The sequence below is a fragment of the Falco peregrinus genome, chromosome 4 (genome assembly GCF_023634155.1).
Source record: "Falco peregrinus isolate bFalPer1 chromosome 4, bFalPer1.pri, whole genome shotgun sequence".
Lineage (NCBI taxonomy): Eukaryota > Metazoa > Chordata > Aves > Falconiformes > Falconidae > Falco > Falco peregrinus.
Window position 1 is genome coordinate 88,208,600 of NC_073724.1, and position 16,391 is coordinate 88,224,990.

General features: G+C 36.3%; 1 protein-coding gene across 7 annotated transcripts in view; it reads left to right on the plus strand.

The window, feature by feature from the left end:
• NAA16 (N-alpha-acetyltransferase 16, NatA auxiliary subunit) overlaps nt 1–16,391 on the plus strand; it is a 78,830-nt gene that overhangs the window by 22,036 nt on the left and 40,403 nt on the right. For 4 of the 7 annotated variants that reach the window (XR_003551654.2, XR_008747085.1, XM_013305384.3 and 1 more), the window contains exons 4-8: nt 4,464–4,621; nt 5,744–5,878; nt 11,896–12,049; nt 13,363–13,482; nt 15,604–15,699. Coding sequence is in view for 5 of the 7 variants with exons in the window: in XM_013305384.3 (XP_013160838.1) it covers nt 4,464–4,621; nt 5,744–5,878; nt 11,896–12,049; nt 13,363–13,482; nt 15,604–15,699 (663 nt within the window). In the remaining 2 variants the exon portion in view is untranslated. Of the gene's footprint in view, nt 1–3,645; nt 3,764–4,463; nt 4,622–5,743; nt 5,879–11,895; nt 12,050–13,362; nt 13,483–15,603; nt 15,700–16,391 lie in introns of all 7 variants that reach the window. The other 3 variants (XM_027777229.2, XM_027777228.2, XM_027777230.2) reach the window with 3 other exon arrangements.

A 16,391-nucleotide genomic window follows, 5' to 3' on the forward strand; every position in this document is an offset into this window, starting at 1 on the left:
TTTAATATTGTCCTGTGACTCAATCTTTCCTGCCAGGTAGGGCCCTTATTCTTCCACTATCCTTTTTTTCTTTTTCCCCTCTGCGTATAGCACACTGTTTTGGTCCTAAGGGTGTGTGACCTTGCTGGTTTCTTCCCAACCGCTTTCTTCTCCCTATTCCTCTCTTACCTGTAGCAGTCTCAGTTATAGGTGCTGTCAATAGAGATGTTTGCAATTTCATCTTACTCTGTTCTTTGTGTTGCTTTATTTCTCTTCTGAGTTGTTACACACTTACACACTTGATATGCTCTCTCTATCAACTGCAGAACAGACTCTTCTCCTACCCCATCGACTTCCTGTAACTTTTCTTACATTTTGTGACTATTTTCCAGTGAACAACATGTTAAATGCTTTGTGAGTAGCTTTCTCATCTGGGTTTAAATCCATCCACTCTTGGCTACCTCATAACCACTCATAAAAAGCTGATGGACTTTCTTTAGGGCCATGTTTTCCAAAAGCTGGTACTTTCTATCAGGGTTTTCCTGAAAATAGCTGACAGATTGTTACCTCTGATTTATTGAACTGGAGACAAATGGCACATGTACAAAAACTGGTAAGCCTTCCACCTCGACGGCTTGTCTCAGAGCAAGCCTGCTAGAAACAGGATTAAAGTTTTCATCTCTTTTAAGTATCCTGCATTTGTACCATAAAGGGGTGGGGCTGTAGATACCAACAATTGCAAATCTACACACACCCCTCCCCGCAGTCCCATTCTTTCTTTCTAGCACCTGGCAGCAACATGTTGCCCCCGCCCCTCCATTTACGCTTCTGAATGTATGGTTCTCTATGCAAAGTCATAAAAGCATCAGTAGGAGGCATTTCATTCCACTGCCTCAGCTGGCAACAAAACATCAGTTGTCCACCATTCACCATTCCCCAGTTTATAATTTGGCCACTAGTGGTTGCAATATCATTTTATCTGTAGTCAAGGGATCACTTCCAAACTTACTAAAATTCTTCAGGATGCATCTGAGAGGAGAGTGAAGGGGCGTTTTTGCAGAAGCAGATGAACATATTTTGGTACTGAAAAGAATTTAATTATATATATATATATAAAAGAATATAATTATAAATGCATAGCCTTCCAGTCCCTATTTTCACACACATATCCAAAAAACCAAGTGTGTAAACCTGTGTACAAACAGCTCCTGCTGCATATCATCTTGGTCTGTCTTACATAGGGCCCAGACTGAAAAAATCCTGCTGCTACTTTTTCAATTCCCAGTTGCCCCCCTCTCACCCAAGAAATACCTCTATATGATGCACCATTGAGTCACTGGTTGTTCTGGCTCTGGGGCTGGTTGTACAAAGTCCCTGATCAAAAAGGTCAGCGCACGCTGGAATTTATTTGGGAGAGACCGCTGGAATTTGTCTGGCAGAGCCGCTTTGCCTGGAGCCATTGGTCGATCCTGGCAGGGTACTGTGGCAGCCCCATGGGTTGTCAGAAGCTGCTGGCTCACAAAGAGAGCACAGCCCTGGTTCACACAGCCAGACCAGGCATTTATTTATTGCATGTCTGTGCAGAGATAGGTGCTGGGTGGTAAATCCACAAAGCCAGCACACCTTTTAATACATAGTAAAACATTTTATGCACTTTGAACAATGGTTTACATTTATGTTTAGTCACACCAACCATTCTCATTGGTTCTTACAAGCTTTATGTCCATTTAAAGGTACAGCATTCTTTTTTTTCACTGGGCATGTTCTGTGGGGAGGAGCTCCCTTAGTAGGGGGCTTTCTTGGTTCAAGGGTGGATCTTTTACTATGCTAATCAGGGTAGTTCACGCATGGTTCAAATAAATTTCAGTTTGGTCTCCTTAGCTGTTTGGCTGCCCTTAAGCTTATCTTGTTATGCCTCAGCTTGACTTATTTAGGATGTCTGTCCCTTCTCCCAAGGCTGTGTTCCGCCACCTATCTGTAACATTCAGTTATAATATAATCAGTTATGAATTATATATATAATTATATATTTTTTTATATAATATAGTTCAGTTATAAAAATATCTGTTAATATTTTTCAAACTCTCTCCTGTTCACTATAGATATTCACATGTTTTGTCTAAATCTTAGGTTAAATAATGGACTGGTCTTCTGTTAATCACATATCCGTGAGCCAGTTGACTTTTTTTTAAAGGGGAAGGCAGGGGGTAGCCACTAAAGTAATCTTGTTCCAGTAGCTGGTTTTGAGCAAGTGCAGTACATCTATGGGTTCATATATATATATATATATATATATATATATGCGTGTATTTAACATTTGAAGGTACTTTTGGTATATTTTATCATCTGTACTTTTTAGAGAGCACCTGGTAGATTATGTGTAAAATACAGCTGGTCACTTCAGTGTTATGACTTACTAGAGGAGGAGTAGGTTTTAATTCTTCTATAGTTGCCCATATTGAGATTTTGGGGAAAATGCTGGCTGTAAAATTGTTTAAAAATACAGAAATTTTCTCGTCAAACTGCAAATTATTTCTGATGTGGTCTCGGATACAACCTAAGTAATGATCAGGTCAGAGATCTACATTAATTTCAAGAATAAATGTTTCAGATAGTGACATGTTACAGACAAGGCACTGTAGGAACACAGGCCAGACTGCCCAGAGATGTCTGTCTACTGTAATAAATTGGTGGTGCTGTGCTTTGCTGGTTTTATCAGCTGTTAAAATTTCTTAGGCTTAGTCTTGATTATTGTACTTCTGAATGGGTTTATGTTTTTCTTTACCTGATTGCTTAGTGAAGAATGTGATTTATGAAAGATTAACTCAGATTACCTATTAAATCCAGGAATGGTAATGATGCCTGATTAAATTACTCAAAGCATCATCTTAGTTTAAGTATGCTGTTAAAGTGCACATAAATTCTTAGGAGCTGAATTGTCTTGCTCTAGGTGAAAATCTAAAATATCAGTAGTTTTGAGGCGTATGAAGATGCTACATTTAGCTTTGATCCATGTCCTGAATACTTGAGCTCAATTAGGCAAGGTAGGATTTATAGAAACAAGTAGCGATGTTAGTCCAACTGCTGTAACTGTATCCAAACTCATTTTGTTCCCCTTTCATGTTTAGTCTTCAATCTTCACAGCAGCAATAGGAGCTCTCCTAGTAGTCTCAAAGATGCATGTGGAGTTCTTGTGTGCTTCAGCTGCCTGAAATTAATTTTGTGTTCCCATAGAAATATGAAACAGGGTCTCTTGTTTGTATACTGGAAGTTTCCTTCAGACTTAATTCTCACAAGTCTTTTCTTTTGACTGGAGTCTTGTGTATCTTTTCCTCTTAATAACTTCAAACCTGCTTTATATCTTCATACATAGAACTTAGTTCAGTATATGAGCCTTTCTTAGAAAAAGGGAACTTAACGGTTCTGTTTCTTTGATTAATTTGACGAGTTTAACCCATTGAATTTTTTTGTGCTTCCTTGACTTTTTGAGATGCAAAGTTTAGAAATGATTGTTTCTTTGGAAGGAATGGTTGTTTCTGTTTCAATTCAATAGCATAAGAACTTTTAAATATTTTGGTTATCAGCATACCAAGTTATTTGTGCCATCTTTATTGAAAGCAGGTGAAGGATGCATATACCTCTCCTAAGATTTGCTGTGTTTTGCAGCTTCAGGGGCACATGGGAGAGTTTCTTGAGAGAAAATTTGAAAATCAAAGTAAGTCCAGATTTACTACTGTGGAAGATGTTGCCTTAGTGAGCAACTAGTAACCTGGAGTAACAAAAGGTAGATAATGTCAAGTAATCTTTCTTTTAATGTGACTTTTGGAGACTGATGTAAACACACGCATTGTAATGCGTTGCTATGATGTATGTTTGTTTCATGCTTTGAATTCAGAATCTTTCCAGGATAAAAAGGATGCTTGTGAAAGGAAAGTACTGAAACGACACAATGCTGATGGAAATCTGAGATGTTGAGAATGTGACAAAGACTTGATGCACAGAAAATACTAAGATTTCCTTATGTTAATGAATAAAGCGTAGCTTTGTGTTTATCCCTTACTGTAAAATTGGAAACTAATTGAGGTTACAGATAGGCAAGGGAGGAAAGGTAAAACTTGCATCTCATTCTAACAATACAATCAGCGTACTTCTAGGAGTAAGAAATCCTACTGTATTTACAGTAATGTTTTAAACAATACAACTCTAGGAATAATTCTTCTGGGTCATATGGAGCTTGAATCATTTAGTTTGCATAACTGTTTTGTGGGGTTATGAATATGACTTAGCAGAAGATATTTAAATGAGACTTCATTGCTTGTTTGGAAACATTTAATATTTAAAATGTGTCAGTAGAGTCTGGCGGCAGTAATCAAACTTCAGGGTGCTAATCTTCAAGGAAGATGTCAAGTTCTTTGGTCTGTAACACAAATGCGCTGCAGTTACTTTGTGAAGGTTGTGAATGTATCTTCCTTAATGTGCATTAGGTTGGCATGTTTATGGTCTTTTGCAACGTTCTGATAAGAAATACGATGAAGCCATCAAGTGTTACCGGAATGCACTCAAACTAGATAAAGATAATCTACAGATCTTGAGGGATCTATCTCTGTTGCAGATTCAGATGAGGGATTTAGAAGGGTATAGAGTAAGTATTCTCTTTGAATTCCTATTTATTATTGTTAGCATTCTCTTGTTACTGTATTGCATTATTAAGTCTTTTATTGGTAGTAATTCTGTTGCTACTTGGTTTTGATGTTTCAGAAGTGTTTTAAGCTCTTGTTTAGGAAAGCATGAAAGCATATTGCAGCAGAGCTCCATATAATGTTGAGAACAGAACTGGAAGTGCAGTTATTCTGTACAATTTGAGTTGTGGATCACCTTATATATCATTCTCAATTATTTTTTCACTAAAATAATGAAAATAAAAAGGATAAGAATTTAAAGCTTAGCAAGTGGGAGTGCTTACTGTGCTATTGTGAAGTACTGCAAATGGTGTTTCCGGTGCATATACTGAAGGTGTTTTTTGTGAGAAACACACTATCTTGTTTCTTTCAAGTATGTGTGAAACTTGCCACATGATGGCTGATTTCTTGAATCCCAATACTGATTTTATCATGAATAAAACCTTAAAATTTATCTAAAACCAGAGTTAATGGTTTCAGAATGGCTGAATTTAACTTGGCTGTGAAAGGGATGAGTGCTGCTTATCTTCCATTCTCTAGTTCATGTGAAGTAGAGGACTGGATTGTGGGCTTTGGTATTAGTTGGTCTCTTTCACTGTGGATGTTGAATTTGCTAGTGTGGGAAAAGGGAATAACTGATTTTCGGATGTAATTTGACTTGGGGAAGGAAGTCTGAGAAGTGCTGCAGCAGTATGAGGACCATGTGCCTGGACTTGAGGAGAGTGGAACTGCTCTTCCAGTGGCAGTGAGCTCATGCTTTTTAACAGAAATCCTTCTCTGAGATTTCAAAGCTCAGCCTTTGGAAGTAATTTAGGCCCTTAAGAAGTACTTTTGAAAATTATACCACCTCTGTCCCAACAAACAGATTTTATGCTTTTTGCAATTACTCCTATACTCAGAAGGTAGCCCCCAGATTTATGAGAAACATGCTGGTTTTCCCTTTGCTGTTAGAATTTTTAAAAAATGCCTAGGGCTTAAGAAAGATATTTTAGAATATTAGCCTTACTGGTAGTAAATAATGAGAAAGGTGGAGTAACTGTTTTTAACGTCTCTGTTCTTTTTAAATTGCTTTTCTTTTACTGAAGGAGACAAGATACCAGCTACTTCAGCTGCGCCCCACACAAAGAGCTTCCTGGATTGGATATGCTATTGCTTACCACTTACTAAAAGATTATGATATGGCCTTAAAACTACTTGAAGAGTTTAGGAAAACGCAACAGGTAAGACTTATATTCTGGAAAAAAACCACTTTCTGTATAGGAGACAGAATCTGAGGAATTAGTTCTTCATAATTAGGAACCAATGAAGAATTAGTAGGAAATTTGTGGAGCTTTCTGCTTTGAGCAGAAAGATTTCCAGGGGCTTAGCAGCTGATGCAAATTATAAAGGAACACATATGCTTTGCAGTAGGCTGTTTGGGTTGAGGATATGAGGGTAGACTGATGGGCAGTAATTTGTGAGGTAAATTGTGATTTGTGAGGCTTGTAGCTAAAGAAAATTCATGATGGTCTTGTCCCTTTACAGTAGGTAAAACTTCAGAAAATACTATTTAGTGTTAGATGTGCTCATTTGCTCTTTCTCCTGCCATAGTCTGGGTGCCATTTGGTCTCTACAAAGAGTGTTAAAAGACACTTTCATTGCTTTGTATGCATCTGTATATTATGCACTTAAGATTAGTACTTGGTGTAATTAAATCAGTACTTGGTAGTAGGAAAGCATAGCTGAAAATTCTTTGAGGAGAGTTGGTGTTAACTGAAACTTTGTTGGAGTGAATCAAATGGTATAATGCTAAAATCACAGATTATAACCTTTTTTGAGAGAGACATTCCCTTGTTCTGTTAGTGGTAACGCAGAACTATGAAGTCTGAATTAACAGAACAGAGTGGATGTGTTGATTATTCTATAACTTGGAAGGAAAAAACATGTTTATAAATGCATTCAGCTTGGGTGGTGTGTTGGCAGTGCCATGTGCAAATAGTAAGATATTATCTGACCTATAGATAGTGATTTTTTTTGGTTTTGTTTTTAAAAACCAAAATCTTTCATCCTTTTTGAAATAACTGCATTTGAGATCTTACACAACCAGAATGGCACTATAAGAAAAGAAATTAATAATCGCTAGGAGGGACCAGTGTTTGCGTCTTGATCATGTATCGTGGTCAAAAAAAGGATTTTGCAAACTGGGTATATATAGCTTGATATTTCAAAAGATTGTAACTTCAGTGTTGAATAAAAACTGATAACAATAGTTTCAATGAAAATTGGGTCATCTTTTATGAGTGTTTGACAGCTAGAAAGTCATGGTTCTTGACTGAGTCAGCAGAGCCCAATCTGACTGAATTCAGTGTCAAAATGACTAGTCAAATTGGAGTATATAATACATGGACAAACTGTAAATGAAGTGTAAAAAGTTGAGATTCTTTTAGGGACTATAGGCTTAACAGTGGTATTGGCCCCTTGGAGAGAATGAGAGGGATGCTGTTAATGTTGTCTTTTCTGAAAGGTTGTGTGTAAATATGCTTGCTTGAGGGCAGTCATGCTGATAATCCTGTCAGTCTAGCAGCCAAGCCGGATTCAAATACCATTTGCTGTAGATGAACACATTAAATCAGTTGAGTCTGCTGTGCAAGGTACCACAATGTAAACCTTGCCCAAAACCAAAGAAATCCTGAGAAGATCTCAAGCTCTGATGCCATTTTTTGGTAAAATTGGAAATACTTGGGAAATATCCTTTAATAGCAGTCACAGGGAAATAGTGGAAAAGCGGACAGAAATATGCTACAAATATTGGACAACATGAGTTTACAGAAAACTAATTGTCAAGCCTTTCCTCTTTTTTGAGATCGGTAGAGGCAGTTAAGTGGCATATTGTGTGCTCTCCCCCAAAACACTGAAAATAAGGATGATCATGTTAGTTTAATTTTTCTTGCAAATAGGGAGTTGGCTTTGCTGTGCTAGCTTGCTGAGGAGGGCAGGCCCATGCAGAGCCCCAGCCACTGGAAGAGAGAGTCAATGCGTTGGGTCCAGAACAGTCAGGAGAGCCCAAGCTAACTCTTAGCTCAATTTTGCCACAAATTGACTCTTCCATGGTAGTCCTCCAATTTACTGTTTGTGTGATCTCTGGATATTTGAGTCCTGCACTTCAAATAGTTGAGTTCAGGGTATTCCACTGATCTTCCAGGAGGTGCATTTCTTGCTTACTTCACTTTCCAAATCTCCCCTTTGCCCTGTACTTTGTATGCACTCCAACTCAATAGATGAGATTTTGTGACTGACTTGATAGAATATTGCATGTGACTGATACTTGTCAAGGTTTAAAAGGAGTGTTAAAAGACTGAAGGGTTTCCAAATCACTAGTGAATGGGAATCTTCAACGAACTGATGTTTTCAATGAGTTTTATGGCAATCTGTATTAGGCCTGATATGGTTTACCATTATTGTTAATGAATAAGGAAGTAAATGTAACATGTTATGTAAAATGCTGCTGTCATAATAGTTGGTAAATAATGGTGGTGTAGGGTGATCATATTCATTTACTTGAATTACTCAGGCAGCTCTGTCCATTCAGATGTGAATTAACACAGCCAAAACCAAGTAGTAAAACTAAGAAAAAGATCAAGGAACTGTGATTTTAGTGTTTGTAGGTGAGTATCTGAAGACGCAATATTACAAAATAATGGAGCTAATTAGCTACAAGCTGTTGCCAAAACCAGCAGTCTGACTTTTTCCTGTGTGCTCCCACTGCTTCCTTGTGCAGCACTGGTTGACTCGTGGAGGGCTGGTTCAGGAAGCCAAAGTGACAGAAAAATAATCACTCTTTTGAAGGATTGATTGGCTGAACTGAACAACTGTGAGGTGAGAGGGGAAAAAGGAAGGGGAATAATAGAGGGAAGTGAACTGCCTTTGTTGATCTAGGCTGCAGTTAGGTTGGCTTAGCTCTACTGTAAAATTGTCCTTCAGGGCAAACTTGCGGGTAAAAAACAAAAAAATACCCTTATTTCTGAGAAGCAGGGATTTTCTCTGTAGAGCACTGATTACTGAGAGATCAAGACTTACTGATGACCCTGTTTATAAAAAGTTAGAAAATTAAAAGAATACAGAAATGTAAGAGGACTAGAGAAAATGCTGTCCAGTGAAGGTCAGAAATTTTCTTTGTTTACTGTAAAACCCCTAGGTGATTCTAGTACAGTTTAGATGCTGGTTTGGGGAAGAATGATAGCTAGGAAGAATCCCTAGTGGGGAAAAATAAAGGAACAAGTAGTGGCAGGAAGCTGAGTAACAACATTCAAATGATAAATCACTTTTTATCAGTGACAGTTTTATTTGAATGGCTAAGTTATCATTGGAAATGGTGAATTTGCTGTCTCTTAGTGTATCCAGATCAACATTGCCTGTCATCTGAAAGCTGTAAACTAGCCAGATGCACAATATTTCAGTCAAAAACAGGTTATGAGGTTGAATGCAGACATAGCTGCAGGAAATATAACAGCCTGTGCTGTCCAAGTTAAATCAAATGATTTAAGAGACACTTCAGAATTTTAAATTTTGGGAACCAAGGTGTAAAACAACAATGCAATTTGCTTTACTGTTGTATGTCCCATTTTTCCTTTCTTCTTTTCCAGAACAAAATTTTTATTCTTAATTTTTATTTTATTCCTAATTTCTGCATCAGGCCCACAATTACAGATATGGACAGAAAACCTCTGGAGTTTTGGGGGTCTGCTCTTAGGTATGTTTTGGCTGCATCTTGTCACATTCTTTCAGTGACAGTTATGTTAGGGCATCTACGATTGTAAAGTTGACTCTTTTTGGTCCAGGAGAGGAAGAAATTTATTCTGAAACAGCAGAATTGAGTTCAAGAGAAAGCTGGACGTCTCATGAGCGAGAACCATAACTCTTCTGGGGGGAGGGAGGAATAAAGATGTATTATGCAGCAATAACAATGGCATGGAAAAAAGTATTTATAGAGTATTTTATGCTTTATAAGACAATCTGATTATTCAGATGAAGTACTGGGGTTATAAACTGCTTGCCTTCTGATGAATTGCACATTAAATCATGAACCTGATAAGTTCAATTTGAGATTTTGAAGTTTCTTAAAACTACTTTTAAAAATGGCTTTTTAAATGGAGTGACAGTAAGCGCTGTAACTTTCAGGTGGATTTTCCCTATGTATAAGAGGGAGTTAGTTTGATTTTTTTTTGACATCTCATAATTTATGTTAGTCCTGCCAAGTCAGAAGAGCTACAAGAAGGTTAATTGGTATCTATTTCTTGCCTTTTATATATACTTTCTTATGGGGTTTGGGGGTAATCCATCTTTTGAAGGCCTAAAACAAATTCATGATGTGCCAAAAAGCTGTGCTGCTTGTGGAATTTAGATGTGTATTGTATTGGAGGGGAGGATATTTTTTAGGGGGGAGGTGAAGGAGAAAGGACTAAATTGGTGCTCTGCAGTTTCACTTCTGTAGTAAGGGTAAGCAGGAAGACATGCTTAAACACTTAACCCCTGTTGCATGTGTTGATTCTGCAAAGCAGCTAAGAAACTTTTCAGATAATGTTTTTATTAATGACTTCCAATGTTTAATATGGATAACATTTGAACAAAGGTGGAAACAGAAATGGAGCTGTAACTAGAGGAAATACACTTAAAGAAATGGACAGGAGTTCATGCTGCCTGCTGACTCTAGTGTGTGCAAGGTCTAGTCTTGTTCCATTAGCCATAATTTGCTACAATATGTTAGCAGTTACTAAAAAATAATTGAATACTGTTATTTTCAGCCCCCAAACTGGTGTTAATTCTCAGATATAAACTTCTTTACAGTATTTTATTTAGTTATGCTGTCTTTCTGGATGTTTTTTAAAAAGGGAAATCTTCCTTGAAAAAATGCACAGTATTATAAAAGCTGCCTCTAAAAAATTCAAAGAGCATGTAAACAAATGTTAACTCTTATAAAACTGATCCGAGCTTAGGGAAGGGCTGGAAGTAGTAGTTTAGGACAAGATTCCTTTAATGTGAATGTTAATTTCAACCAGTTTAATCTTTTGGGGGTTAGCTTTTTGGGTTTATTTTTGCTGTTTATGAAATTACTTGGTTCTTTAAAGAAAGAGGAAAAGCTTTACTCAGGGAGCAGAAAAGTAATAGTAAGCTGTTTGGTGCCCAATGTGACTTCAAAGTGTTGCTTGTTCAGGGAGAAACAAAGTGTGTAGTGTCATGGGAAAGAAAATCATTAATGTTTATTAAGGTCAGCTGCTATTTATCTATTTTTATTATTTTAAAAAAATCATGTTGGACTATAATTGTCTCCTACAATTTCTGTTGAGGCAGTATATTTCACATAGTAAAACTGTTGTATATATCTGCAGGGCACTGTCTGCAGACTTCTGCATTTGGTCTCTGAAATTCTTGTAATTTATTTGTAATTGAAGTAGCTTCTGTGTATTTTAGTGAAGACCATTTAGTCTGAAATAATAACTCTGGCAAGACTTTTCATTGCCTAAATACGCTTTAGGGAATTATCCCTAGTAAGGAATACTTTTGAATGTCATTCTGTTTCAGTGACTGATATCACTGGAAGGTGGATAATCTGCTAGTTTTACTATGGCATGTAGACAGAGTCCTAAGTGTGCAACAGGCAGCAGACTTCAAAATATGCTGCTTGAAAACACTCTTGGCATGCTTGTGCACTGTACTTTCTAGGGGATTGTAATACAGAGAATACTTTGTTAGAGAGAAATAGTGTAAGTTTCCTGTCTGAAAAATTCTAGTTGTCAAGCTATGGCCAATATTTGAGTTGTTCATTGCTCTTGGAAATAGTTTGATCCAGAATTTTTAGTCTGCTGAAAATTAGTATTTTGATATCCCAGCAATCTGCTATGGAACTGAAGTCAGAATTGTTGTGGAGTAGATGAGTCCTTCAGAAGGAAAAGATTACAAAGATCTTTGCAAATTTTATTGAATTGTATGAGAGAAGGCAAGGATTCTGTTTTTAATTAGCTCGCCACAGTGATAGAGAAAAGAGAAATACAGGAGTTCCTTTAAACTATTCTCTAACAAAGGATATCCTGAATTAATCTATTTTGATTGTAAATAATGGGAATTTTATATTTTGAATGTTTGGATGGGTATATAAGTAGACCTGATATATTCTGTAGCCTGAATCTTGTATGCTGTAATATTGCATATAGTTGAGGTACAGGTTAATGTTAACTAACCTATTGCTTTTTTCCCCCCTCAGATTCCTCCTAATAAAATAGATTATGAATATAGTGAACTGATTTTATATCAAAATCAAGTGATGAGAGAGGCAGATCTATTTCAGGAGTCTTTAGAACATATAGAGACATATGAAAAGCAAATATGTGATAAATTAATAGTAGAAGAAATCAAAGGTAAGTCATTCATCTTCCCTCAGCCAATTTTGTTCTAAATTTTTGCTACTTGGTTTCAGATTTAATAAAGCAGTAAAAGAAAAAACATGAAATCTTTAACTGATATGAAAGAAATTACTATAGAGAAACTGACAATACAAGATTTACAATTTTGTGCTCAAGTAACTTGCCTTACCAAAGTGGATAGTGGATGCAGGTAGTTTAACCTGGGTTGACACAGGAACAGAGGAGATCTCAGAGATTATTATACTGGTGCATACTAGGGTAGCTTTCCATAAACCGGAGCTAGTATAACCCAGGTTCAATCTCCTGAAGAATACTAGTTTTTTCTTTTTTCTTTTTTTTTCTGAAGTATCAAATGCTTGTTCCCTTCCTAAGCTTTCTAATGCTTAAGAAAGCATTAATGTATTGCTGTACTTCAGTGAATACTGAAGTTAACTATTTTGATTCAAAATAACTCATAGTAGTTTTGTAGATATAAAGTACTACTACTGAGTTAACACTCCAGATCCCCCAGTGATGCAAAGGCAATCACTTGCCACTTCCCACAAGCAGAATGGTGCTCAGTTAGTCTCCAAGCAATGGCCCCCTGCCCAAGCACGCTTCCTCTCAAATTTATTACTAAGCGTGACACAAATGACATGAGGTAGCCCATTGGCCAGTTTGGGTCAGCTGTCCAGGTTGTGTCTGCTCTCAACTTATTGTCCACCCTGACCTTCTTGCTGGTGGCAGAGTAGGGGTAAAAAGAGAAGGCCTTGATGCTTTACAAGTAATGCTTAGCAGTAGTGAAAATATTGGTGTGTTGTCAGTGTTTAGTCGCAAATCCCAAAACGCAGCACTGTATGGGCTGCTGTGAAGACAATTCATTCAATGCAAACCAGACCTGGTAGAACAATTTACTTTGTAGCAAACCAGTGTGATTTAACTGTTTAAAAACTGGTTAGTTGCTGTGAAAAATGTAGGTGTAGTTAAGAAAACAGCTTGGTAAGAAGCAACATACTCATGTGTTGGAGTCCTGGAAGGAGGAGTTGCTTGTTTCTTTGATAATCCCAATAGCTATTTTAAATACTTGGATAGAGACATACAAATAGTCATTGTTTTCACAGGTGCTGAATGCTCCAAACTGTTACTATGTGTGGTAGCTTCAAGTAGCACTTGTAATACGCAGTAAATACATTTGGAAAAACAAAGCCGCTTTTTAAGTATCTGCATACAATTAAGCCAATTTTTATGTATCTGGTTTTGTAACCTTTACTCCCAAGCCATCAATGTTTTCTTATGTAATTCACAGTTCTTTATTGCATTGTGTTTAGGAGAGATGTTACTGAAGTTGGGAAGACTGAAAGAAGCTGGTGAAGTATACAAAGAGTTAATTGAGCGCAATGCAGAAAACTGGTATTATTATGAAGGCTTGGAAAAAGCCCTACAACCTAGTAAGTTAAGATACACAAATACATTGAAAATAACATACAATATAGGATATACTGAAAACTCCTGTTTTATGTGTTCTGTTTTAGATTTAAAAGCTTTACTTGGCAGAAAATTATGTACCTTCTAATCTTGAATGTGATACAGTTGTCTTTATCTAGTTTAAAAATGTTCACTGAAAAACTTGTATGCATGAAAATACCAACAGCAAGTCTTTCTCTTGAAGCTAAAGGTAGCATTTGCTTAAACAAAGAACATTTCCTTGCCACACATGAACTTGGAAACCAAATTGCAATTTGTTCCTGTCTAGTAGTTGATTATCAGACTACTATCATACACCACAACATAAAATTGTCATTGTGAAACTTGTTTAGGTGGTAACTCTGTGTGGGCATGTGGAGAAATACTCAAATACCTGTTTCAGATGGCCTTTTAAAGATAGGCCATCTGAAAAAAAGATTTTTTTTTTTTTTTTTAATCTGACTGTTCTTTGGAGGAAAGGGTGATAAATACAAGATCTTTGTTATTCCAGTGCTAGTTCACAGTGTTACTGTTCTGTCTTGCCAGGAAAATAGCTAATTGTTTGGGGGGGTTGTTTTTTGTTTAAACTACAATATTGCAACAATTTATACCATAATAAGGGGTTTGCAGGGGCAAGTGTCCCAAGTGTTTACCTTTACACAGGAATGTTTACCTTGTATTTCGCTGTTCACTAATTAGTGGAAGTTTTATTGGAGTTATTCTGATGACATCATAAATCATAAGCCCACAAGGGTATTTGTTATTTGTAGCTATTCTAGCTGCATTATATTTCTCAACCAGCTTTCTTCTAGAAAGTTTTTACAGTTGGGCTTTGTAAGATCTGGGAATATGGCCTGTTGCTATGTTGCTCTTTGAATGGTTTTCCTAGTGTATCCATAGAGCTGAACAACATGATTATTGTCTCTCAAAATAAAGTACCCAAGAACTTGATTATTCTGTTTGATATAATAAATATGTTAATGAAAATGTATAGTTCTTAATAAAGAACCAACCCAGCAGTTTGACATATTAAAATCCTGTATAGGTTAAAACTGTACTAATTTATAAAACTAATAATGCTACTTTATTTTTTAGGTGGTCTTAGGACTATTTCCTCCCCCATGGTAAGTTCTGGAGCTCCAACTTGTGACTTCAATTAGGGCTTTTATATGCTTTAGTTCCAATCCAAACATTATTTTAGTATAACTTTTAGAACTCTACATCTCTTGGAGCCACTGGGTAACATATTTCCCCCCCCTTCCCCAACATCTGAGCTCAGTGACAAGATAAATTGCTTTTCTTATGAAAGGAAAACAAATGTATTTATTGAATATATGTTGTCATAGTCTTGATCTGTACATTCAGTTTTATTTAAATTGCTTGATGAATTTAATAATATTTAAGCAAAATTGATCCTAAATATGTGAAAATCATCTTTCAAAGCAACAGATTAGTTTTATTTCAGTTCTAACCACATTGGAGCTCCAAAGCATATTATGGGGGAAAGGGGAGGAGTGGGAAGAAAATCTTTAAAGTAGCTTTATTTTTGTTAAACCCTAAGCTGTAAAGCATTCTGGTGCTCAGTACTTACACTGGCAGTATTGTGTCCTGGTTTTGCTGCCACCAGAGGACCTATTAAGGCATGCTTGTTTAGTATGTTATTTGTATACCTATGATTTAGAAATGCAATATATTTCTTTGAATGCTTTAAGTATGTCAGTAATGGATGCGTTGTAAAAAAACCCAGTTAATTGAAGCTATGAATGTCAAATTATTGTGTGAATGGGTCTGCCCAGCGTGTAACTGAAAGGAACCAAACTGTAGCACTGTATGGTTGAATGTGCAAGGTAATTGTCCTGTTTGCAGTTTATCCTTACAGTGATTAATTCTGGTAGTTGCGTATTGTACATACAGTGCATTTTCAGTACACAATTTTACACAGTAATGTCTATGGTTAACTGGAAAAAATGGCTTGAAGTGTTGAAATTGTTCCAAATCCAAACTGTATAAGAAGCCTAGCTAAATTAATTCTCAACATTTAAAAACACTTAGAAGAATAGATTTTGATCTCTTTTACTTATATTTATTATATTTACTGATAATAGGCACTTTAGAAGAGAGGCTTCAGATTTATGAAGAAGTTAGTAAAAGACATCCCAGAGCAGTTTCACCTAGAAGATTACCTTTAAACTTTGTTTCAGGTAACAAGTTGCATATCTGTTCTGTAATAGTTTTTTTATTTTGGGTTTTTTCTTAAGTTTTTTTATCAGGCTGTTGAATGTGCATTTAATACCTATTTGTACGTGTACACAAACCAGATGTTCACATTTCTCTTGGAATACACAAAATTATTTATGTTTTAAGAGTTGACAGAGTAAGTTCATGTGCTTTTATATGGTGATACAAACTAAGGGATGTTTGTATTGATGAAACTATAGTACAGAATGTATATAGGTTGCAGGAATTCTTGTACATAATTTTTCTGCATCATGCAAGTTAAGAACTGTAAATTAAAAGGTAGAGGGTGTTTTGTTGAACAAAAGGTAAAAGGCTGCTTCTGTATCTGTAATACACATATATGTAAGGTAACATAATTTATAGACCCTGAGACTGGGTGTAAAGGATGTCTATAACAATCACAATAGCATAGGACTGATGAATTTCCTAACACTTTCTGTACTGTACAGAAAACACCAAATCTATTTTTATGAATCTGAATACCTTACTGGGTGTACACCACTTTGTTGCAGAACTATTAGAACTTAAATCTACAGCATAAACTAACTTTGTGTGCTGGTAATAAGAATAGGAACAAAAAGAAGGTCTGCAGTGTTATGTTGCACAAATTATTTTATTTTTAATTTTATAGCTAAGTTCTTTCAGTAACTGTCCT